Raw genomic sequence first — 24,201 nt, 5'->3', positions numbered from 1 at the left:
CTGCTAGCTCATTTTCCACACCCTAAAGATAAAAGTGTAAATATGTTTATATTATTCACCTTGTTCAGAATTATTTTCAGAAGAGGGTGCGAAGGACTCAGCAACTTAGAACTCCAGACAGGTTTTTTTTTTTTTTTTTCTTTAAGAGGAGAACAAAAGGGAAATCTTCTGTACAGGCCAAATCTTCATGTAAGTCATGCCTTTAAGGGGGCAGAACTGTTGCAATTTATTTATTTGGACAGTTAAGTTCTTGTTTTTGTTACTTCTCTCTTTTTGAGGAGAGGTTCCAATGAAAATGGGTTAATTTTGCAGCATTGCTGTTGTAGATTCTGCTGGCCAAAAGGCGTGGAAGTGTAATTCCCCTATAGTAGAGGAATTAGTAGAAGTATAATTGAAGCAGTGGAGCTCAGAGAAGGAACATGGTTTTGTGCCAGAGCACAAGAAGTTATTTGTGGGAAGCTGCTGAATTCAGAGAGACAGACAACAGAGAGTCTAATCCTTACTAAGGAAGGTTTTCAGATGGACAAAATTATTTTAGTTTAGGCAAGAATGGAAAGTTTTTAAGTGCAGTGTTGTCTCATATATCTTCATTAAATGAAGGAAGGATACTACATTTTTACTAAAAGCACCTTAGACAAATTTTGGGGAATAGCTAAGTCCCTTCACTTGGTAAGTGTGGATGGGAAGAAGAAGTGTGAAAACACTAAACTGTAAAACACTAAACTAACTGTAAGGTTACTATGTGTCCAAACAGCTGGACAGAGCTTCACTTCATGAGTGAATACTGAATATACAGAATTCAACACTGATAATGTCACAGTAACTGCAGGCACCACAGGGCTAGAGGAAGAGCTCGCTGGGGCAAATAAAAATGTGATGTGGGAAATGACAGTATGACAGTATAATTGTAAGATGGTGGCAGTGCAATATACAGACTTAGCAACTTTTTGATTAGCTTATATACTGAGGATATGGGAGTTATTTCCTCCTACACAGATCCTAGCTATTTAAGTAGTTGGTGTTAATGTAAGCTTGGTGGATTCAAGGTAAACAGAAGGTAAAGAAGGGCAGTGAAATGGAGTTCTGTGCATTGTGACAGAAACTGAACTTTTGCTTTTTTTTTTTTTTTTTTGGACAGTCATGTTGGTTGCAGTTAAAACCTTAGATTAAATGGATGTTTCCTATAGAAAATCACATAGAGATAGAAATACGTGTTAGCAGCTTTCTGTGGCTCTGGGCAGCAACTTTGTAAGCTGTTAACGTGATAATATTAATTCCATGAAACCACACTCAATCTTTTTCAGCTGAATTTTAAATATAGCAAAAGAGATTCTGCATATTAAAACACAGGTATTATTCCCAAGGCAGCCAGGTGACCTGTAGACTTGAATTTGTGGCTTTGTTGGATGAAACAAGTGGAAAGAGACTGAGGCAACCTGTAACTATTACAGGCCGGTGATCTGTTTAGGAAGAGGATTAAAAACCGCAGAAATTTATGCTTTCTGGCTTACAGTTATTGTAGGTTCTGTGGTTGTCATAGTGGAAAAGCCTCCACATTTACATAGGGTTATTACAAAAAAACAGGCTAGAAGTGAGGTGAGGGATCTGGTGAAAAGAGGTTATGAGCATATGAAACTTTGCAGATGATCCCATACGACCTCAGAAGGGCCGAGTGAAGAGGTTATGGCCCTTTTGTGAGCAGTTTAGGAAATGACTGTCCCATACCTACTCTAAGCCTTGTGCTAACTTTGTAGTGTATGAAACTAAATAAACAGCAGGAGATGAGAGCTGCAAGCAGTGGTAAATTAAAAAAAGAAGTAATCAGAAAATGTGGACAAGAGTTGAGTTTTGATCAAGTCCATGCCTTAGTACAGAATCAAATAAGCCTGAGTGTTTCTAGAATGGCCTTGCATTTTTGCAAGGAGGTCGTAGTGGAGATTGTATATTTAGTGCTAATGCAAATACACACATTTAGTCAGGATAGATTATAAAGTGTTAATTTTGGCAGCCGGTAGCTCAACCCTCAGGGGGTGAGGGTGTGAGTGCAAATTGCACCCAGTTCATGCCGCCTCATCTGCAGAAACTCAGCCAGCTGGTTTTGCATTGGAGTTGCTATCCTGAAACATTGTTCTGCTGTTTCTATGCAGTGGTGACAACTACGTAAAGCCTGTGGAAGGGGGAAAATGAGGGTAAGACCTCATACAGAAGACTTTGTAGATGTAAAGCTACCTGACAACCCTGTTGTTGTGGTTCAGAGAGGATCTGTCCTATTTATTCTGTTCTTCGCTGTAAGTTTGTCCTGCAGTTTGTGAGCCCAACGTTCCAGGCTGAGGTTATTTTTGTTAGTTTTGTGAAAGAGCACAGCCTGTGATTTAGCTCTCAAATCGTGAACCACCTGAGCTGAGTGTAGTCTCTGTGCAGCGGCAACTGAGACTGCTCTTTTGCCTGTCACAGTTTCTCTTTTCATTGAATAAACTGGGTAAGTGGAAGCAAGAAGGTATTTTGAAGAGATTCAGTCAGTGGATTTACAGAGATCTGTTTTGGAAGGCAGTGGTCCACACTGTAAACAGTTTGAAGATCATTTCAGTGTTACGCAAGGGCAATACAAAACTGGACAGATTGCTCACGTTTGTTGAACCTTTGTTTCAGCTGCAGTTGAATCACGATCATGTGAATATTGTAGCACAGACACAGCCAAAAAGATTTCGGGGATGCTGTATTGCCTTAATCTGTTAATTAGATTATCCCAATACAGGCAAAACTTGTTAAATTACCTAGGCTTGGCCTTTGAGGGGAATTTGGCTTTAAATTATGAAGCTAAGGGAAAAGAACTTGGAAGTGGGATTCGTGCTTTCCAGTTTGCTGTAGTTTCACATGTTGTAAATTCCTATGTTAAAGTCTCCTACTTTAACTTTAAAAAGTGGCAGTACTCTCAAGTCTCTGTGAGGCTTACTAAAACAATGTACTTTTGAATTGTCACTTGATTCTAACCTATCTTGACATAATTAATAGTTCTGTAAATTGTGGTGGGAAGAGCGATGTGCTGGCCACTGTTGTGGCAGGCGTGGGCTGGAAGCAGGATGATGGGCTTGGGCATTGCTCCTCGCCAGGCAGCGTGTTGCCACCCTGCAGGGTTGCAGCATTTTAGAAGCCCCTGCAGCACGGCAGCAGACTGAATTAGATTCAAACAATTTCAGTTTTTTAGGGAAATAGGACTATTCTTTTTCAACTGCTTGCCTACACTTGTGAAAAGACAAGAACTTTTTTTCTCCAGCACCTCTTTGGTGAGGGCTAATCTCCCCACAGATTCTCCATTCTGCTTTATTTTTGAGTCCTATTTGAGTCTAAGGCCAGCCCTACCCTTCCTTCTTACAGATGCTGTCTCCTCATTTGTAAAAATAATTTTCTTTGGGTCATTTTTTTATTGCTGAAGATGAGAATTGATATAAGCAGTATTTGGAGAAATAAGTAGCTTTCCACGAGTAGCTGTTGAAACTTGGATTTTTCAGTTTAGATATTTTAAGACGATCTTTCTGTTGTTTATGGTCCTAAAAGATTTGTGACTTCTTTTGTCATTGCCGGGGACTTGAGAACTGGGTGTGCTGTGTGGTACTTGGGTGATTGATCACCTGTGGGCAGCTCAGCATGTCTGTGATGAGCAGCATTGGGAGCATAAAGTGAATGTTGATGTGGTGCTGGGACTGCAGTTCAAGTTCAGAAGGATTTCTTCAGCGTTCACATGGCACCGCTTCTAAGGCCTGCTTGCATATGGAAAAATCAGTGTTATGTTTTATGGTGTGGAGTCTGGGTTTATGAACTCCCAGATGCACCCAAGCTGCCCTACACGCAGCCAGGAAGGATTAGGTCCATGCTGCTCTCTGGTGCATCTGTTCCTGGGAGTGCGATGCTGAATCTGGAGCTGATGGAGAATGCAGTAACGCTCAGCATGCCTTTGTTTAAAATAGTTATGGGCTGCGGGAATAATTCAATCCCAGTCGTGGTTGCGTTGCACCTTGCAGAGCAAGTCAGATTCGTGTGTTGACAACATACTCTGTTGCACTTGGCTGTGGGGGTGGGAGACCTGCTAGTTTGGTGCACTTCGTTGGCTTCTGCCTCTTGTGGTGTTTAGATAGCTTCTTGGCCTGACCTAGTAAGCTCAGGTCTTCAATTTGGGTCCTAGTGTGCTAGAAAATGCAGTGCAGCTAAATCTGCTGAACCCAAGATGTTTCCTGTAGTATTCAGTCTGTGTCTAAGGCATTCTTCCAGCTGTCTCCTTTAGTATTTCTATTCCCCCTCCCCCTTTTGTTTTTTCCCTGAACTATCAGATATGGAACTTGGAAGTGCTATAAAAACTTTCAGATATCACTAACAGTTGCTTACTTCAAATTAATTTGCAGTGGATCTAAAAATCAAAATTAATCTACAAGAAAACTCCATTAATGAAATGGGTTTTTTGTTCTTCTGTTACTTAGTGACACATGCTTAAAGACTCAATTTATGTTTCATTATCATATGTAAGTTTTGCAAAGGTAGACTGAACCAATTAAAATAGAACTGTAGATCTTGATGTTTGAATCTTTACAGATTGAAGAAGGCGTTATGGTGATGGAAGATGATTCTCCTGAGGAGGCTGTTAGCACCCCAAATACACCCCGCAACCTTGCCGCATGGAAAATTAGCATCCCATATGTAGATTTTTTTGATGATCCCTCCTTGGAAAGAAAAGACAGAAAGGAGAGAATTCCTGTGTTCTGCATTGATGTAGAGAGAAATGATAGAAGGGCAGGTATGCAGTGTTGTGGATAAATAAAGGATCATTTTAAAATGAACTCAAAATATTCTAGCGTGCTGTATTCTGATGCCTGTTGCAGTTTATTTTGCATACGTGTTCTTCTGATTTTGAAATAATGACTTGAAAATTCTGAGGAAATGTGTTTGAGAGCTGAGTGATCACATTTATTATTTGGAAGTTGAGAACTGATCTTCATCACAAATCAGTTCCATTTAGACTTCATGCCAAAGTTTGAGATTTTATCTTTCCAAAAATACTGATCCTATGATTCATATTAATAAACACTTCGCATATTTTTCTTTCACTCAATCTGAACTTTGGAATAATGAACAATAAATCACTTTATGTAACCTGAAAATACACTTCTTCAGAAATGAAAATGTTTTGCTTATTAGGAGCCATCCTTGTTTGCAGATAGTTTATTAGTATCTAGATAGCAATACATCCATATTGAGTGCGGAAAATAGCATCATCCTGGGGCTACACAGGTTTGTGCTAGTCAACCTAACAGTTCCACAATAAGCAGGAAGTGTTTAAGTTATTTAGTGATATCTTCCAGGAGGAAGAATGATGAGGATGCAAGCTGATGGTGTGGAGGACTGTATTCAACAAGTAGTATTTCTGTAAATCATTTGGTTAAAAGTTTGAAAAGAGATCTAACATGGTTAGCCTTAATAAATTTTGAAGTTATGCAGCATTCCATTGTTTAGATCTTAGGCATCCTCTAAATGAGGTGATAATTTCCTTGCTAGTGCCATATCTGTCTACCAGATATGCATTTTAATTTAACACTTTAATTACCTGGCTGGGATTTTTTTTTTAATGTTACTGCAGTATGGGGGACTAATATCATTGAGGTTTTTCCTATAATTATCTAGCATACATTTGGTGTTGCTTAATTTGTCTCTCAAGTGGCATAAAACTTTTTTTACTATTTTTAACGTTTTTGTTTTGGGTTTTTTCCCCAGTTGGGCACGAACCTGAGCACTGGTCTGTCTACAGGAGGTATCTTGAATTTTATGTGCTTGAGTCGAAGCTAACGGAATTTCACGGTATGTTCTCCATCGTCTGGAATGCCACTTTCCCACTGCTGTGATTATCATTCAGTACTGAGCTGAAATTTAAAATAATTAAACCAATGTTTGCTGCATTACAAGAATAATTTAATCTTCTTGATATCTTAATTAGGTACGTTTCCTGATGCTCAGCTTCCCTCGAAGAGAATTATTGGCCCCAAGAACTATGAGTTTTTAAAATCCAAGAGAGAGGAGTTTCAGGAATATCTGCAGGTATCAAACAAACTTTTGGAGCAAAGAATATTCTAAAAGTAATAATATAAACCTAATAAAAGAGTATTTGCTCTTTTTTTTTTGTTTCTAAGTAACGAGTTATAGAAAGGATTCGAGGGGGCAAATAAAACTTTTTAAAGTTTCATGTGACTGAAAATCAACATCTTCTGCAAATGGCACTATCTATGGTAATATAATGCGATTTGAATATCTTTTTGCTATAGAGAAACTGATTTTTTTCTTTCCTTCTGTCACAAAGAAACTTCTGCAACATCCAGAACTAAGTAACAGCCAGCTTTTAGCTGACTTCCTGTCCCCTAATGGAGGAGAGACTCAGTTTCTTGATAAAATGTTGCCTGATGTGAATCTTGGTATGTAATATGCTAGTTGTTTATCTGACAAATAGTAATACTGTAGATACTGTGATTGAATGATAGTAGTAATGAATAGCTAACTCTTGTGTAAGGATATGGATGTGAGAAGTAAGAACTCAGCTCCTTCACAGCCCTTAAAATTATAGCTCAGCAAGCAAGATATGCTGATACTTTATCGTTGAAGAAAAAAGACATTTTGAGATTATGGGAGAAAGTGTTTAAATGGTTGCTTTTGAATTTTTGTGTCAGCAAGGTGATAAAATTTATCTAACAAATTTTATAGTTCAACAAGACTTACAGTATTGTCACGAATTAAATCTGCACAAGTCAGTCACTGTTTACAGGTGCGATGGTATAAACGATTTCTTAATATAAACTACCTTTGGGTATTAGTTGATTAAAATCTGTTTATTTTAATCTGAAAACTGCAATATTTAATACTTCTAGTATTACCTAGTGTTAAGATCTCTTAACATGAGCTACGTAATAGAATTTGAGGCAGTGGTGTGTGTGATATAGCCAGGCCAAATGGAAATTGAAAAGTTGAGAAATTCTTGATGCCTAATGTAACAGTTGATAATAAATCCAAAAGGTAAACTGCCGTGTGACTTTACACTTGGCTGCAATGTAACTGTCTCGAGATAGTGGGCCTGAGCTGTTAAGGTCAACATAATGACCATTCTGTCTTCGTGTATTGCAGCACTTGTGGTTCTGGCACCAGCATGGTCCAGGAAAGCCATGTCTGAACTGTGCCACTGCATTCCTGCTTCTCCCAGTCATGGTGTGAACCTGCTGGGGTGGCCGTTCCCTTAGTGTGCTTACCAAATTGCTGAATGAGATTTTGGTGGTCATCCTCCAGTTAAAAGGTTTTTGTTTCAGATCCAACTGTAATTGTTAAAAAAAGCTTGTAATTATGGTGTTTACTGTAATGCATCTCAAGTCTGAGACTGTGCTTCACTTCCATAAACATCATTTTAACAAGTCTTGGCGTTTCAGTGAGGCTTTTTGTGGGGATGAGCAATTTTATTATCGTTTGATCATTGTACATACTTTCTGATGTAAGTTCCAAATTTAATGACATATAGATAAGAAAAATATTGCTGTAAACATAGTGCTTAAAATAAAACTAACCCTAGACACTTCAATTTTTCAGCATTCAGAGTTACTGTTCTGTATCCTGATAGCCTTAACAGGACAGCAGAGCTTATTTTTAAGACCACGGATTTAGCCTGTCCAATTTGTAAAACTTTTCAAGACTGGATACTTCCAGAATCTCTGCAGATTAGCTGATCTCTTCAGGGAAAGAGGAGAAGCTCAGTTTTTGTGATTTCTTTTGTGATAAATATTTATGAAGGATGAAGAACATAAATACAGAAAATTTTGCCAATACTGGTGTCATATACTACTGCTGTTATGGTGCTATAGCTATTTATGTTTGAGCTGCTAGGAAGATTACAAAGGCAAATCTAGAGTACTTTGATTTTTTTTTTCTTTTTTTAAAAAAAAAGTGTTCAGATAATCATCTGTATTTTTCATATTTTAAGTATCTTTTCTTGAAGAGTACTAAGCACTAAGTTATAAGCTGGATGTGTGGAAGACTTCATTCTTGTAGCTTTTTGTGCCACATTAAAAAAAATACAGATTTTAAAAACTGTTGTATTTTTAAATTAAGTACTAGACAATGAGTAAATAAAATGTAGCAGAGCAAAATGTCTTTAAGATCAGGCAGTGATGACAAAGTTTTTGTTTGTTTCTAATTATAGGTAAAATTATAAAATCTGTTCCAGGAAAGCTGATGAAAGAGGTAAGTTTTCCAGGTTGCCAACATTTTAACTTCAATAACTAATTCTATGTGCTTACTAACTTATAGGCTAGTCAAAAATTCGGAAACTCATTTTTTTGTTTTTTTTTTCTGTAATTATGCAAGTGATGGGTCACTCATATCTTATTTCAGAAAGGCCAGCATTTGGAGCCATTCATCATGAATTTCATCAACTCCTGTGAATCTCCCAAGCCTAAACCAAGCAGGCCTGAACTTACCATTTTGAGTCCCACTTCCGAAAACAACAAGAAGGTACAGTAAGTCATCTTTTTTCCCCACTTTACAGGAGTGGGGAAAATTGACCATACTCTGAAAACACAAAGAATAACCAGAAAAAAACATAAATATAACAACTTACCTATTCTGTGTTGTCTTTTCACAGAAGAGAGAATAATAGTGCAGAGAGCTTTGTGGTCTTCTGTCTTGTAAATATCTTTGAATGATTTTTGAGGGTTTTGTTTTGTTTTTTTTAATTCTTACTGTGTTTGGAGATGAGGATACACAGTAGAGAGCCTGGGAAGTACAGAGAGAAGAAGAAGGAAAGCAAAGGTATAAAATGGGGAATGTTTTTGTGCCATAAGGGAGTTTCCTCCTTTTCGAAGTGAAGAGCTTGAGTGTTCGATGAAAGTGTGACTTGTCAAAGTGCTACAAGCCGAAATCGTCGAGGTGCTGATACCTGTTTATCTGCCTTTAAAATGTTAATATACAGTTCATTGATGTCTGGCGTACATAATAGGTTGACTGCATAACTTATGTATAGTTTCTAATATTGCCACAGTTAAAGTGCAGCACTTCCAATTTTAACCTTTTACTTGACTGTAGGAAAAGATAGTTACTTTCTTAATCTATCTATATTTGTGGCTAGAGCATGATAAAACTTACTTGAAAGACTTCTGTTAGCTTCAGGGGCTTTAAAAAGGTGCTGGTCTTTATATTTCTGTGTTAGACTGCTTTAAAGTGTTAATGTATTTGTGGAATTTACAGACGAATACTGTTTCTGGACTAGGATTTCAGAGACCCAAGCTCAGTGTTACAGAGTTGATGTTATTTGACACAAAATATTTAATGTGCATACGCTTTGCCGTGTGAGATGTTCTAAAAGAAAACTCAGTGCTATATGTTTTTCTGCTATCTTGTTTGCTTTGGGAAGAGGAGTTGAAACCGGACTACGTATGAAACTGGACTATGTGGGTGTCAGTCTCTTTTCCCAAGTAAGGAGTGATGGGACAAGAGGAGATGGCCTCAGGTTGCTCCAGGGGAGGTTTAGATTGGATATCAGGAAAAGTTTCTTCACTGAAAGGGTAGTCAGGTACTGGAACAGCCTGCCCAGGGAAGTGGTGGAGTCAGCATCCCTGGAGGTGTTTAAAAGTCATGTAGATGCAGCACTTAGGGACATGGTTTAGTGGTGGACTTGACAGTGTTAGGTTAACGGTTGGACTCTTAAAGGACTTTTTCAACCTAAATGATTCTATGATTCTCTGTAAGCCAGGACAGTTAATTTTGCAAAGTGATAAATTGGAGATGTATAATAGTCTGAAGAATAATGCATAGCAGGAGAGGGCAGGGGACAAAGACTGGGGTGTTTTTTCCTCTCTCTTCTAGTGCAAAAACTGAGGCATCAAATGAAGGTGGTAGGAACCAGTTTCACAATAAAAACTGGTAGCTCTTGCAATGGTTAGTAGATTTGTGGCGTTCCTTGCCAAAATATGTTGTGAATACTAGAAGTTTAACCAACTATAAGGTGAGACTGGACAAATTCACAAAAAGGAAATACATTCAGGGTGAATACCTGTGGAGAAACTGCATCCAGCTCTTGAACTTTTTTTAGTTTAAAACAATTGGAGACTGGAAGCGTATTGGTGAAAAGTACTGCCCATGCTCATTCTCCTCTTGCAAGAGCTAGAAGCCCAGGATCCATTTATGATTCTTGTTGGTGATGGGCTGTTGGAAAAATGGACCCTTGGATTTCCTTCACTACGGACGTTTTTGTAGTGTTATGACACTTACAGAATTTGCAGCTACAAAACTTTTATACTGATTAAGAACAATGGCAGTTAAATCTATTAATTTGTTTAGAATTCATCTTCTAAACTTGAAGTCTGAATTACTACAGCCAATATTGTGTTAGCTTGCATGCGCACACGCAAAATTAGTATCCTTCATTTCTTACCTTGGACGCTATTTCCAAGGTTAAGACATTTTTCTATTGCTGTCTATTCAGAGGGGTATCAATGTATCAACAGTTTTAAAAATCAGATTTTGACTTGCGATAGAAACAGTACATGCATAAATACTCCAAATGTTTTTTATAAAACAGCTGACAGCGTACTACAACACAGTATGAACAAGGTTAATTTTTTTACTGTGATCTGTCAAGAACTACTGAAGTTAGTAGTTTTAATACAGTTAACATACTGAAAACATTTGAGCAACAAGCTTTGCACTCTGAAGCGTTCCTATGAAGACAGGGTTCTTCCTGTAGTTTGCTTGAAAAACTTTTTTAAAGGATCAAAATTAATTCTTTAAAATGGTGTTCAAAACCATTTTGGTTTGTAAAAGGTTAAAAAAAAAGTATATAATATTGCTCAGTTAAAATGCAAACTCATTCTCTGAAGTGTCAGTATGTTATTCTTGTAAAAGAACATGTGTACAGAAATTCAGGGTCTGAAGTGAGGTTTTCCCAATTCTTTTTAGCCATGGTGATCCCAGGAAAGCACAGAGCTGGCTGCAGTTTGGCTTTCCTTTTGGAATACTGAAGTTTCCTTAAACAAAACGTAGACTGCCTTCTGTTTTCTAATGTCATTTTCAGAAACAGTATTGTGGGGGAAACCTCCTTATCACTGCTGACTAGCTGTCCACATATGCACTCCATTGGAGACACGGGTTTGTAGAGTCTTGAGTCGAAGTTGTTGCTAGTACTGCTGCTTACCCTGTAGGAGGTGCTTTTGTCATGAGATACGAGTTTCTCTGCAGACAGCAAAAAAGATGAGGCTAGCCCCAGCTCTCCATTACTTCTCACTGTCTATTGTGAGAGTGAGTTCATTGTTTTTCCAAGCAACTTTATTCGTTAGCTGTTTTATGATAAGTAATTGGTTCTACATATATTTTAGATTTTTTTTTTTCTTTCCCAGAAAAATTCTGTTTTGTTTTGGGGAGTCATTTGCTGTAAATGGATGAAAAGTTTCAGACTTCAGTATATCTCCTGCCGAGCTATGATTATTATTTAATGATGGGCACTCAGGACACTTGCCTTGGGGGATGCTGCAAGACAAGTTCTATGATCAGATACTCAGTATCTGTTGGTGCTCAAATTGTACTACCAGTTTTGACCAGCAGAGGCATGTATGCATGAGGAATTCATGTGCTGACTGCTTTCTCACTAATTTCCCATCTATCAGTTTAGCCAGAGCTCACACACTTACACGATAACTATAATTATTAGAGATCTGATATCCTGGGTTGTGCTGTGTTACAATATCTGCAGAGTCTTCCCATGCACGTTGTGAAATTCATCCCTCTTGCTGATTTGTTGGGATGCTTGTGCCTTCTTTGGAAGACAGTTTTCTCTTTCTCAAGTCAGCCCACGCTTAGGAAAAGCTTTGTGCTAGGTGCCAGGACACTGCGCCATTTACATCTTGTCACTTCTTGGATTTGATCTGCCAGCCACACCGGTTTCATCTGCCAGACTGTTTTAGTTCAGATCAGTGATGCTCTTTGGAAGCATATTTCCTGATCTTATCTGCTTGTTGCATTTTCTCTCATACTAGGGAGCTGTCTTAGAACTCATTAACTGAATTTATTTCAGATGAAACTAAGCTGGAAAAGCTGTCTAGGAATGCAGGCACCAAGGGTGTTCAGTCCAAAGGCCAGACCAAAGGTAAACTGAGGTAAACCCCCTCCCTACCCGCCCAAATACACATGGCATAGATGTCAGTTCTTCAGTTTCACTGCTGTTGTGCCATGTGACGTTTTCATGAAGATAAAAGCATTGTGCGGTAGCCTGACACCCTTATCTCCTGGTGATGGAGACGAGTGCTAAACATCTGTACCAGGATTGGGTGACCTACCTGTATGGAGTCAATGAGGAGATCTGCCAGCAGCCAAAGCAGTGGAAGGTTGGCACGTTCTGAGTGCCCATCTGTGAGAAGAGCATGTTCTTTCATAGCAAGGAAGTTCTTCAACACAGAATTTTGTGGTAGATGCTAGAGTAGATTTCCAGGTAATGCTTGTATTGCCACAGTGTTCCCATATACCTTGTCTGACACAGATCTGTTTATTCTAGTATCAACATGTTGGAATTTGCTGAGAGTACAGTACATTCCCTGGTGCTTCTGCTGCCAACTCATTTGCCGTGAATAGGGTACACCCAGGCTACCTGTTCATCAACAGGCTGAATAAGAAATGTGTGAAAGTCTGTCAGGGCAAGTGAAAGCTTGAATTCAATCAGAAATGTGCCTACTTCTCTGAATGCATGTTGCTTCCTTTTGAATATTCCTCGTGCGTGTGTATGTTTGTATGTTTTAAATATCGGTGGAAAGACTTCTAGTTAAAAGTGCGTTATAACAAGTGTAGTCAACCTTAGTACAGCCAGTAGCAATTGGATTTTATCCTGTATCAGATCCACTAGATCAAAAGAGTTACCAAGCTCCCTGGTTAAAAGAAACAAGTGGCTAAAAAACCCTGCTCCCCACTCCTAGGGGCACCAACAAGATCTCTGGCTTTCCCAGCTCTATTTCTATTCTGAAGGTCTGTAAGCAGCTTGATCATCTTCTGAACATACTTTGTCAGACTTGCTAGAATAGGTCAGGAATTCTCAGCTGATGCAAAATTTGCAAAATATGCCTACAAAGGCATTGTTCTACTGGCTTGTGATGACCTGCCAACAGCAATGAAAACTGCTTTTGGAGCACCGACAGTATGATGTATGTTTATGCATAGTTATTTGGAGGAAGACACGGTTGCTTTTCAATACACTAACTGATGTGGTTCAGATGCTATGTACATACATTCTTTCTTCTTAGCATTTTAGTATAGTCATGTGTACTTGGCAAATGAGCAGGAAAAATGGTGGAGAGGTTCATACCTCTGGCTGTAGATATTGTTCATAATCTTGGTAAACTTCACACCTGTGCTGGAATGTATGGGTCTATATTTGCATGTGCTCTCACTAAACCTCGAGTAGCTTTCTTTTTTCTCTTGGGCACTTTAAGCATTCATAGTTATTTTGCTAGCTTTTCCCATCAAGGTACAATAGATAGCCTATTGTACAAGGGATTACTTTGGCCTTTTTCTTAATACAGGCATTTTATCTTTCACTTGGTTCAGGAGCTTGGCTTCCATTACTAACCAGTACCAATCCGCAGAATTTCCTCATTGAAAGCCTTTTAAGAATATTTTGTGGTTTCAATCACAGTTACTGTTTAATCTTAAAGATATGAATAATGATAGCATTGGAGTTTGTCTTGCTTGTCTTTTTTTTAGTCTAATTACAACAGTGAGCATTATATCACATCTCAAATATTAACATGTTCAGAAACACTTAAAAGCAAAGTCCTGTGATTATCCAAATTGTGAATGTAATCTCAACTTTCGTATTAGATATCCAATTGTATGTTTTCACTTGGCTTTCCTCCGAGGCAAAAATCTTGGGAAGTGCAAAACACCTAAGTAGGGATGTAGTACCACTTTGTGTTATGGCTGCTGCATCCTTCAGACATGCATTGCTGATGACTGTAGAATACACACTTGTACTGGAATAATGCAAAGTATATACTTTATAAAAATTGCTCATTGGCTCAGTAATTTTGGCATGCATTGATCTGCTGTTGCTTTCTGAAATGCCGTGTGCAAGAGCCTAAGCTTTCAAAGCTTGTCAGTGATCAAGGGACTATTATACTTAAGGTGTAAGACACATTATCCATGTGCAGAGGTACCTACAGCTTTCAAAAGATACTGCTTCTGGTTTGCGGTGAAAGTTTAAATAACCTTTGGAAGTCAAAAGCTTCACCCTAAGATGGCCTTCACGTTTGACTTTTTTTGTAGATCACCTACTGGACTGCTGTTAATGTTTTAGTTTGGCCTGTATGCACTCCTCTGAACTTCGATCTCTGCACAATGGGCTGCTTTGAGTTGGCTCAGTATGTATTGCCTCTGTCAGGTTGTGGGGTGTATCTAAAAAATAAATGAGGCTCTTGTTTAATTCAGCTAAGGTTTTCCCAGTGTCCCAGTTTTGGTATTGAGGAGGATATAGACTTAGTTTATACAGGGTTATTTACATACCAGGGATGCTTTCATACAGTAGGTGTGAATAATTATGTGTTCTTTTGTTACTTTTCTGGATACCAGACATTCACCAGTGCATTAACCATATTTGCTCTTTCATGTAATTTATGTAATAACTTGGTGGTGTTCAGTTTGAGTGAACTTTATGAAGATAATGCCAGCAGTTCAGCCCTTAACAAAAGAGAGGGCCTAAAGAAGTACAAGTCAAAACCTGAGTCTTACCAGATTTCCTGATGTAGTTTTTCCTGTGAGTGCAGAGCATTCTGTATAGGTACTTGCATGATTCAGAATGTGTTGTGATTTGGGTGGTATATGGCCTGATTTATTTCAGGGAGAATTGCTCTACAGAAAGTGAACCACATATAAGCAAATTACTTCCCATTCCTTGGAGCTATTTTTAATTTGGGAGTGATACAGAAAAATCTGTGTCAGTAGCAATCATCTCAACCTAGGCAGCACTGTAATCACATTGCATTTGCTTCTAGTTCTGGGGTATTTTTTTAGAAGTTTGACATAAACTTTTGAACTTTCTTTTCATAATACAGAGTATTTTGTATAAATTCTTTTTTATCTTTAGATCAACAGTTTTGGGGATAAGATACTTTAAAATAAACTGTTAGTGGTGATTGCTAGATACTGTTAAATATGGAGACCCTCAGGATTCAGAGGATTCTTCCTTCCCAGCTGTGGGAGCCCACAGACTTGGCAGGGCGTAGGTGGACAAGGAGTACTGCCTAGGTGGTATGGGACTCCTTATGGGATGCAGGGAAGAGCCTCTTTGGGATTTTTGCAAGTATTATAATGATATCTTTTGGGGAAGAACCAAAGGTAAGGAAATGGAGGAATCGCGGTGGCAGGAACATGGGAAAATAGAAAGATAAAGGAATAAAATGAGGAATTGTATAAATGGAAAGAAACACAAACTTCAGTAACTTACAAAGATTCATTAAGTTTTTGCTATCAGTAATCAAGCTGGCAGGGAAAAAAGGGGATTTCTCTGTGTAAAAAAGTTGGATATTTTGTCTAGAAACAATTGTATTGATTTCAAAATGGAAGCAAACAGGAGATTTTTAGGAACACTTGGCTGTCATAGGGTTCCCCTGTGATTTAAGGCTGAAAAACTCTGTATCCTTTATGCCCCTCATTGACAGAATGGCGTGCATCAGAGGAATCAAAGCCTGTGAAAAAAGTCTAGAAGGTATCAGGAGCAAAAGGGCTCATGAATTAATGTTGCCCTGCTGATTTGTTCTGAATCCAGGTATTTTCGTTGGTGGGTATCTTGGCAACATGTGACAACATGCTCTTTATTTCCCCCGTCTTTGGAAAATGGGGGGGGGGGGGGGGAACTAATTAGTTTTTTGAAAGCTCTGGACAAAAGCTACTTCTTATTAATGCCCCCCCCCCAAAAAAAAAAAACACAAAAAAAAACCCCACAAATAAAGAACTGATGGCTATCCTTTTGCCTTTGAATGCAATGTTTTCAGCCTTATGTTTCTATTTTTAGCTTTTCAATGATTTGTTCAAGAATAACGCAAACCGGTCTGAGAACACAGAAAGACGACAAAATCAGAACTACTTCATGGAAATGATGACTGTAGAAGGAGTCTATGACTACTTAATGTATGTTGGTAAGAAGTGATTTTCATGCCAAATATGAGGTTCGGGTTCATTGGTAAGAAATAAAATTCTATTGTAGTACTTGTATATAATTCAGCACTTGCAAGCTTAACAATACACAATTTAGGAGCACAGTCACTCTTTAGAAGACTTTATTGCTGTGCTAAAATATCATAATTTAGCATTCATTATTGCTCAGTTGTTATATCTCTTTCTTTCCATGTCTCGGACTACGAGCTTATGGGAGAAGGTCCCTTCCCTTTTCTCAGGTGTGCCTAGGCTGCTTGTACGCTCTGGGAACTAATTGATAAAAATAGTTAAGGGAAGTAATTGATAAGCAATCTGGAGAGTACCATTTTTTTCAGTGTTGCGCTAACAAAACAAAAATATTATTTGCTTATTTGCAATCTTTTTTTTTTTTTTTTTAAATAAGTGATTCTTTTATCATCAGTATTAGGAGAACCTTATAAATGTGTGTTACTGTAAATTTGCAGGTAGGGTAGTTTTCCGCATTCCTGACTGGCTGCATCATCTCTTGATGGGAGGAAGAATTCTCTTCAAAAACACATTGGAACTGTACACAGACTATTACTTGCATTATAAGTTAGAACAGCTATTTCAGGAGCACCGGTTGGTTTCTCTGATAACACTGCTGAGAGGTTGGTAAAAGTTACATCTTTGAAGTGAAAATACTGCTTTAGTTTGATGTTTGAAATCCCTTCTGTTAGGTTTCCAAGTACTAAACATCGCAATGCTTAACTAAAGCTAATGGAGTTTTAAAAATCAAGTGGGCCTATAAAAAGTTTGCAAAAGCTCCTTGTAGAAAGATGCTGAGTCAGTCATGTTGTCTGTCAATGGTGATTACAGAAAAAAGTATTGTGAATAATAACTTGCTAAGGTGTGCAAAGAACAATAAAACAGAATAAAGGTGGTTTAGTATATCAGAGTGCAAATATTTCATGCAGTCTTTAAATTACTTCTCACTTGTGTGCTATATCACAGAACTTTATTGTTAATTTCTTTGTCCCTTTGTTGTGGTGGGCTTTTGAGAGGGCTTAAGTGTTCTTGACCTTCAAATAAGGGAAGGGGTGAGAGGTTAAATAAATTTAAAAATTACTTCACAGCTGTAGAGAAGTAATATCTGACTACAGTCTGATCTAAACACATCTGGCCAAAGCTCTGGAATCAAGACAGCTCTGTCCTTATCAAGCCAAAAAGAAAGCTTGTGAAAGACAAAAAAGGAAAGGAGTAAGTTTTTCAGAGCCTAAAACCAAAACTGAGTGCCTAATATTTCTGATGAACAGCAACTCTTAGTTTTTCATTCATAGGTAAAGCTGAATTTTTTGACAGTTTCAGACAATGTTTTAGCACAAGGTATAAACACTGCTTATAGTTTTGAAAGTATAAGGGAAATTGTAAGTAAGGAGATCATAACTAACCTAAAGTAGAATTGATCCAAACCTAGAAGATAATGCTTTAAAAATTTGAAAAAAATGGAAACAAATTAGCAAAAGATTGTTGTCCTTCACACAGGTGGGGTATTCTGGATTTGATCAGGCTAATGTAAGCATAAGACTACTGTCTGGCAAGGCTAGAATTCCCTTCCAGTCAAGGTCGTACAGAAAAGAAACTCAACTTCGAAGCCATAATCCAAAATACATTTTATATCTCAGTGATGTAAAGCTGCCTAAAGACTTCTTTTTCCAATGTGTCTTTGCTGCAGATGCCGTCTTCTGTGAGAATACTGAACCTCGCTCTCTCCAGGATAAACAGAAGCGAGCAAAGCAGACTTTTGAAGAAATGATGAGATACATTCCAGGTTCTGTATTTTGTGACTCTCTGAGTATGGTTAATTGTTCAAGCAGATGTATAACCCAAATACAGTCACATTGGCTTTCCAAATCAAGTAATACTTACGCTGCTGAGATTTGACTTGGCTAGAACACTAGGTGTAAGAACCAGGAGTTCAGTTTCATCACTTCAGTGTTGCTGACTAAGGTTGTAGCATAGTGATGAATAAAGACATGATAGAAATCAAGAGCTTTACAGATGTACTTAGTACCATAATTTCTTCACTTTTAGAATGCTTGTATGGTTTGTATTTTATCCAGATGAAAACTGGTTTAAAAAAGGCACAGCATGAAGCCAGAAGATAAATCTTCTAACTCTGTAAATTAGGGAAGAGGGGCCCATTTGCAAGGTTATTCAGAAAGCAATTAAAAAATTTCATCTTGTGGTTTATTAAACAATGCATTAGGACAATACATTGACATTATAAAAAATGTAATAATTAGGCATGCAGCCCTGAAGGAAAGGGAGGAAAAAAGGAGGAACCAAAGGCGTGCTTGTTTTTCCATTCACCACTTTAGACGGATAAAATTTGAACTCTTTCTTTAATTTAAACTGTTTTTTAATTACTGGAGTTCTATAACTTCATTGTATAGCTGTTCTGCAGTGCTTCCTAATGGCTTGTGTATTTGTTGGTATCTGGTCTAGATTTAATAGGCAAGTGCATTGGGGAAGAGGCTAAATATGAAGGCATCAGGCTTCTGTTTGATGGGATGCAGCAACCTGTGCTCAACAAACAGGTAACTTGTGACACGTGAGAAACTTGCCTTTTGGCATAGAATTTCCTGAAGTGAATGTTTAGATATAGCAGAGAAGTGAGCTCTAATTCAAAGTTAAAAATAAAAAGCAGAGTGTTGCCTTGGAGTGTTCTTAATTTTCTTTATTTTCTTTTAGTTAACTTATGTTCTGCTGGACATTGGGATTCAAGAACTCTTTCCGGAGCTGAGTAAGGTATGTGCTAACTCCTTTCAAGAGCTGCAGAATTCTTCAAGCTGCTAGTGAGTCTGGTGGTTGGTGCATTTTTGCTGTTGTTCCCTTGTAATATTAATTTTAAATTTTGGGGAAAATCTATATTTTACTAATGTGTTGAAATCGTCGAAATCTGGATTATTTACATTTTTGTTAATTGGCTCTTTCCGAACCAGCTTAGGCTCATTTGTCTCACAGCAGTTCTGAGCTGCCTTTCAGTAGAATTGGACAGAGCAATCAGCAGTTGGGATGTCGGTGCCATTCTTCTTGATTGATTGTCTCCATTCTGTTTTATGCATTTCCTGATCTAGGAAATGAATTCTGCATGCAGAGCTCAGCTTGAGCTTCTGCATTTTTCTTGAGAATATTTGGCAGGAGGGTTTCTTACCTCTAGTTTGGTCACTGCAATGTTAACTCCAACTATCCAGATAAAGGAGAAGGAATTCGCATAACACAAGATGCTGTGTAAATGCATATTGTTAAGTTTGTGATCCACCTGATATTTGTACTTATATATATAAAAACTTAACAGAGTTTTACATAGTAATTTTACAGTTTGGTCTTCATGGTAAGCAGGAGATATTAGCTGGTTAACTAGATAAAAAAAACCCAAAAAAACCCCTCACTTACAATAGATGTTCATTGCATGAGCCCTGTGTCTGAGAGCTGCAGAGTGCCAGCAGTGATTTGTTTTGCATGATAAAAAGAAACAAACGTTAGATGTCAGAACAAGCTGACTGTTTTCACTGAAATAAGGCCATCTAAGCAAGTCTAACATGCTCTGCCCATCACCTCTGTAGCCACCCAGTCTTCACAGTTAAAAACTGACCAAGGGAATAAGGAAGTAGCCTGGAGACTTGCGTGCTGTAAAAAAGACCTGACTTAGCCCTGCTGTTTTACTCTGCTGAACTGTTTTTGTATCTCAGCAGCTAATAACATATATATAGGAGCACTGGTCTTTCTTCAGTTGATGCTGAAAAAACCTGAAGGCTTTGTGTGTTTTAAGTATTTAAATAGTCTTTAAAGCACCAGTCAGGCCCAGAGGGTGGTGATCCGTGGAATGAAGTCTAGTTGGAGGCCAGTAACTAGGGAGGTATCCCAGGGGTCAGTTCTGGGTCCAGTCCTGTTTAACATCTTCATTAATGATCTGGATGGTGGGGCAGAGTGTAAGGCTGGTGATGACACCGAGCTGGGAGGAGTGGCTGGTACACCAGGGGGTTGTGCTGCCATCCAGAGGGACCTAGACAGGCTGGAGAAGTGGGCTGACAGGGACCTCATGAAATTCAACAAAGGGAAATGCAAAGCAGCTTGGCAGAAAAGGACCTGGGGGGTCCTGGTGGACACCAAGTTGATCATGAGACAGTGATGTGCCCTTGCTGCAAAGGCAGTAAATGGTGTCCTGGGCTGCATTAGGAGGAGTGGTGCCAGCAGGTCAAGGGAGGTGATGCTGCCCCTCTACTCAGTGCTGGCAAGGCCACACCTGGGGTACTGTGTCCAGGTCTGGGCTCCCCAGTGCAAGAGAGACATGGACATACTGGAGAGAGTCCAGTGAAGGGCCATGATGAAGGGACTGGAGCATCTCTCTTATGAGACGAGGCCTCTCAGCTGGGGCTGTCCAGCCTGGAGAAGACAGGGTGCAAAGAGGACAGAGCCAGGCTCTTTTCAGTGGTGTCCAGTGACAGGACCAGAGGCAACAGGCACAAACTGAAACACAGGAGGTTCCCTCTGAACATCAGGAAACACTTTTTCACTGTGAGGGTGAACAAGCACTGGCACAGGTTGCCCAGGAGCTGGTGGAGTCTCCATTCTTGGAGTTTTTCAGAAGCCATCTGGGCATGGTCCTGGGCAACCATCTCTGGGTGGCCCTGCTTGAGGTTTGGACTAGATGACCTTCAGAGGCACCTTCCAACCCCAACCATGCTGTGATTCCATAACAGTGTGTATATTTAGTGGGGTGAAATATGCTTTCTTCGAAAACTAATCAAGAAAAGATTATTTAATTTAAATCAAAATTATGGTTTGTACAACTTATTAATCTGTCCTTTTGTTCCATGTAACTGTGACACTGCCTGACTGCTCTGCAGTGTTTCAGAAAACCACTTGCTGAGGAGGGACCTCTAACGCTACCTTTGGTCCCAGTGAAACAGCAGGGTTGAGGGCTGGGCTCCCTCTGTCCCCTGTGACTGAAGATGATGGGAACAGAGCAAGGGAATTCACTGGCCGAGATTTCAGTAGAGGAGAGGAAGAGAACCTGGAACTTCAGCTATTTTCCTATTTTGGATGTACTGAGAGTAATACAGAACAAAGTACTGCTTCTGTGATGTTTCACAGTGACGTACTAAGACTGTGATGGACTAAGTGAGGCAGCTGAGGAGGGATCACTATGAGAAGAGAAATGCAAGGTAGACAGGGTATATGGGCAGAGGGCAGCGGTTTTCATCTGAAGCTGTAAAAAAAAGTATTCCCCAAAGTCACTGCAAACTGACTGTGAAGCCACTTGGGAAGAGAATTGTTTTCTCCAAATAATTGTAATGTGGAAGTTAGAAGTAGTGACTGGTCTTACTTAGCTATCAGTTGTATTGACAGTGGGATCGAGTGCACCCTCAGCAAGTTTGCCAACAACACCAAGCTGTGTGGTGCAGTCGACACACTGGAGGGAAGGGATGTCATCCAGGAGGACCTTGAGAGGTGGGCCCGTACAAACCTCATGAAGTTCAACAAGGCCAAGTGCAAGGTCCTGCACATGGGTCAGGGCAATCCCAAGCACAAATACAGGTGGGGGGATGAGTGGATTGAGAGCAGCCCTGAGGAGAAGGACTTACAGGTATTAGTGGATGGAAAACTGACTATGAGCCAGCAATGTGCACTCACAGCTGAGAAAGCCAACTGTATCCTGGGCTGCATCAAGAGAAGTGTGGCTTTTCAGTACTTAGAGGGTCTACAGGAAAGATGGGGAGAGTCTTTTTACAAAGGCATGTAGTGATAAGACAAGGGGTAATGGCTTTAAACTGAAAGAGCGTAGATTCAGGTTAGATGTAAGGAAGAAATTCTTCACTATGAGAGTGGTGAGACACTGGAACAGGTTGCCCAGAGAAGCTGTGGCTGCCCCCTCCCTGGAAGTGTTCAAGGCCAGGTTGGACGGGGCTTTGAGCAACCTGGTCTAGTGGAAGGTGTCCCTGCCCATGGCAGGGGGGTTGGAACTAGATGATCTTTAAGGTCCCTTCCAACCCAAACTATTATATGTTGTGGGGAGAGGGAAATCACTCCAATGACTCTTTTAATTGAGCAGAGACTGGTCCTTTTTGAGTTGCTTGATATCAAAATGCATTTGTAGTTACAGTGAAGAACAGAAAAATATTTCAGGTTGGTAAGGATTTAAAGGGAAAACTGAGTGTCCTGGATGTTTTGTTTTGAGCACTGCTCCTTCAGCGGGGGAAACAGTGATGGGAGAGATGGGAAAATTTTCATTAGCGATGATGCGAGTCTGCTTCTCGCTCTTGAGATCTGCTAGAGGTACCAATGTGGATATATACTAGATCACTTGATATATCCCATGTTTAATGGCAGCATGCACGTGTGAACAAGCTCTAGGGATAAGAGCTGAAAAGCGTGTATTAGGAGTTTTGCCTTTTATACAGTGTACAGCCAGTCCCTTGCAAGTCTGTCAGGATACAAGGAAAAGGGGCAGCTGAAGAGGAGCATTCCTAGCAGAGGAAGGAAAGAAATCCAGCTGAAAAAATACCATGTCAGAGCCATTGCCAGAGCAGAAAATTGCTGTGTTAAGAAAATTGTATTTAGCCGTTCAGAATGGGGGAGGTGAGAACTTACAGAGAAATCAGAAAATACCTATTTTGAGAAATCTTATTAAAAACCTGAAAGCTGTAGCCTTCCTTTCTTTTAACTCTGGTTTCAAGTGGATGTTATCAAATACCATTAATCACTGCAGCTCAGTTCAGTCATTTATATGTAAATATGCATTTCCAAATTTAGTAATTTTCTTTTTCTCCATTACTGTTTAACAGGGTCCAAAGGAAGCTAGCTCTGTATCGTGTTGGATGTGAATGCAGGGACCTTGCTGGACACCCAGTAAAAACATCTGCTGTGCATTATTGTAGTGGACACGTGACATTTTAACTTTGCATTGTATATTTTCTTGTAAATAACATAAAATTTAAGTTCTAAAAGATCTCTTTATGCAATAAAGACATTAAAATTTAATACCAACTACAAGTAAATAATATCTCTACTTTTTATTTTATATTTGTTTTAGCTGTTATCAGTAAAAGTCAAATTAATTTCCCCAAAATCGCTGCATGTGCAATTACAGGGTGACATAAAATAAGACAGCTGGGAGATCAGCCATCGTATGTTTTGCTAAAAGAGCAATTACTGTTGTCTTCTTTAAAGGATATGTGGAAAAATTGTTTGGAAGAAGTTGTAGAATGCTCCCATTAAGTTATCTTTAACTGTCTTAATGAACCTTACTAATTTTTTTAAAAACTAAATTACATGATTGAATCTGCTGCATACAAATCATCTCAGAACTATCTTTGGCCTTCATGCTTTCCATAAGCATGGAAAATCATGTGTGTAACTTAGTTTATTTAATATCTGACCTTCAAATCTAAAGCACTCTTAAAATAATAATGGGTGTGAAAAGTGGTTTTGACTTTTACCTTAGCCTTTATTTTCCTGCAGTTTTCTTATCTGGGTTTGAGGGTCTTCTGGTATCCTCTTTACAGGCTTAGAAAAGAGGATGTGAGTCTGTTCATAGCATTTTCTAAAAATTTATTCGTGTATAAAAATGTGTGGAAGATTTTTCCTGTAAATTTTAGTTTGTTGGCCCAGCCTTTATAAAAGAGACTTTGAAAAGAACTTTCTTGTGTGGATTTTTAACAAGTTCTACTCGCAGAACAATACAGAGATATTTCAATAGTCATTCCTCAATTTTTCTTTTCAGACAACACCCCTTTTCTTCTTTTTTACTAACAAGCCAACCTAATGCGCTATCAGTGTTCTTTGTCAATACAATTTGCATTATCTAGCTGTGTTACTTTGGCATACCTTTTCCTTCTGTTTGTCAAAAGGAAGGTAAAACTGTTACCTCTCTGGATGTGCCAAAAGAGTTGTTACAACTCTGTAAAAACTGGCTTGCAGGTACAGCTTGGACCATAAGTGCACTCTGTTACTGGCTTTATCTTGATTTGG

The 24,201-nt window shown here is 38.9% G+C and overlaps 1 protein-coding gene across 7 annotated transcripts in view; it reads left to right on the top strand.

Annotated features, from left to right (window-relative positions):
- Positions 1-23,868, top strand: part of SNX14 (sorting nexin 14) — a 57,384-nt gene extending 33,516 nt beyond the window's left edge. For 5 of the 7 annotated variants that reach the window (XM_074862001.1, XM_074862000.1, XM_074861999.1 and 2 more), the window contains 12 exons: positions 4,585-4,786; positions 5,761-5,844; positions 5,981-6,081; positions 6,341-6,452; positions 8,219-8,259; positions 8,410-8,529; positions 16,064-16,187; positions 16,671-16,835; positions 17,900-17,995; positions 18,673-18,764; positions 18,919-18,975; positions 23,016-23,868. In XM_074862001.1, the coding sequence (XP_074718102.1) occupies positions 4,585-4,786; positions 5,761-5,844; positions 5,981-6,081; positions 6,341-6,452; positions 8,219-8,259; positions 8,410-8,529; positions 16,064-16,187; positions 16,671-16,835; positions 17,900-17,995; positions 18,673-18,764; positions 18,919-18,975; positions 23,016-23,054 (1,233 nt within the window). In that variant the 3' untranslated portion in view covers positions 23,055-23,868. Of the gene's footprint in view, positions 1-4,584; positions 4,787-5,760; positions 5,845-5,980; positions 6,082-6,340; positions 6,453-8,218; positions 8,260-8,409; positions 8,530-14,319; positions 14,415-15,710; positions 15,887-16,063; positions 16,188-16,670; positions 16,836-17,899; positions 17,996-18,672; positions 18,765-18,918; positions 18,976-23,015 lie in introns of those variants that run through there. The other 2 variants (XM_074862005.1, XM_074862002.1) reach the window with 2 other exon arrangements.
- The last annotated feature ends 333 nt before the right edge of the window (positions 23,869-24,201 follow it).

The sequence above is a fragment of the Strix uralensis genome, chromosome 3 (assembly GCF_047716275.1).
Source record: "Strix uralensis isolate ZFMK-TIS-50842 chromosome 3, bStrUra1, whole genome shotgun sequence".
NCBI lineage: Eukaryota > Metazoa > Chordata > Aves > Strigiformes > Strigidae > Strix > Strix uralensis.
The sequence above is the reverse complement of the archived record's forward strand: the minus strand, read 5'-3'. Positions and strand labels throughout refer to the sequence as shown.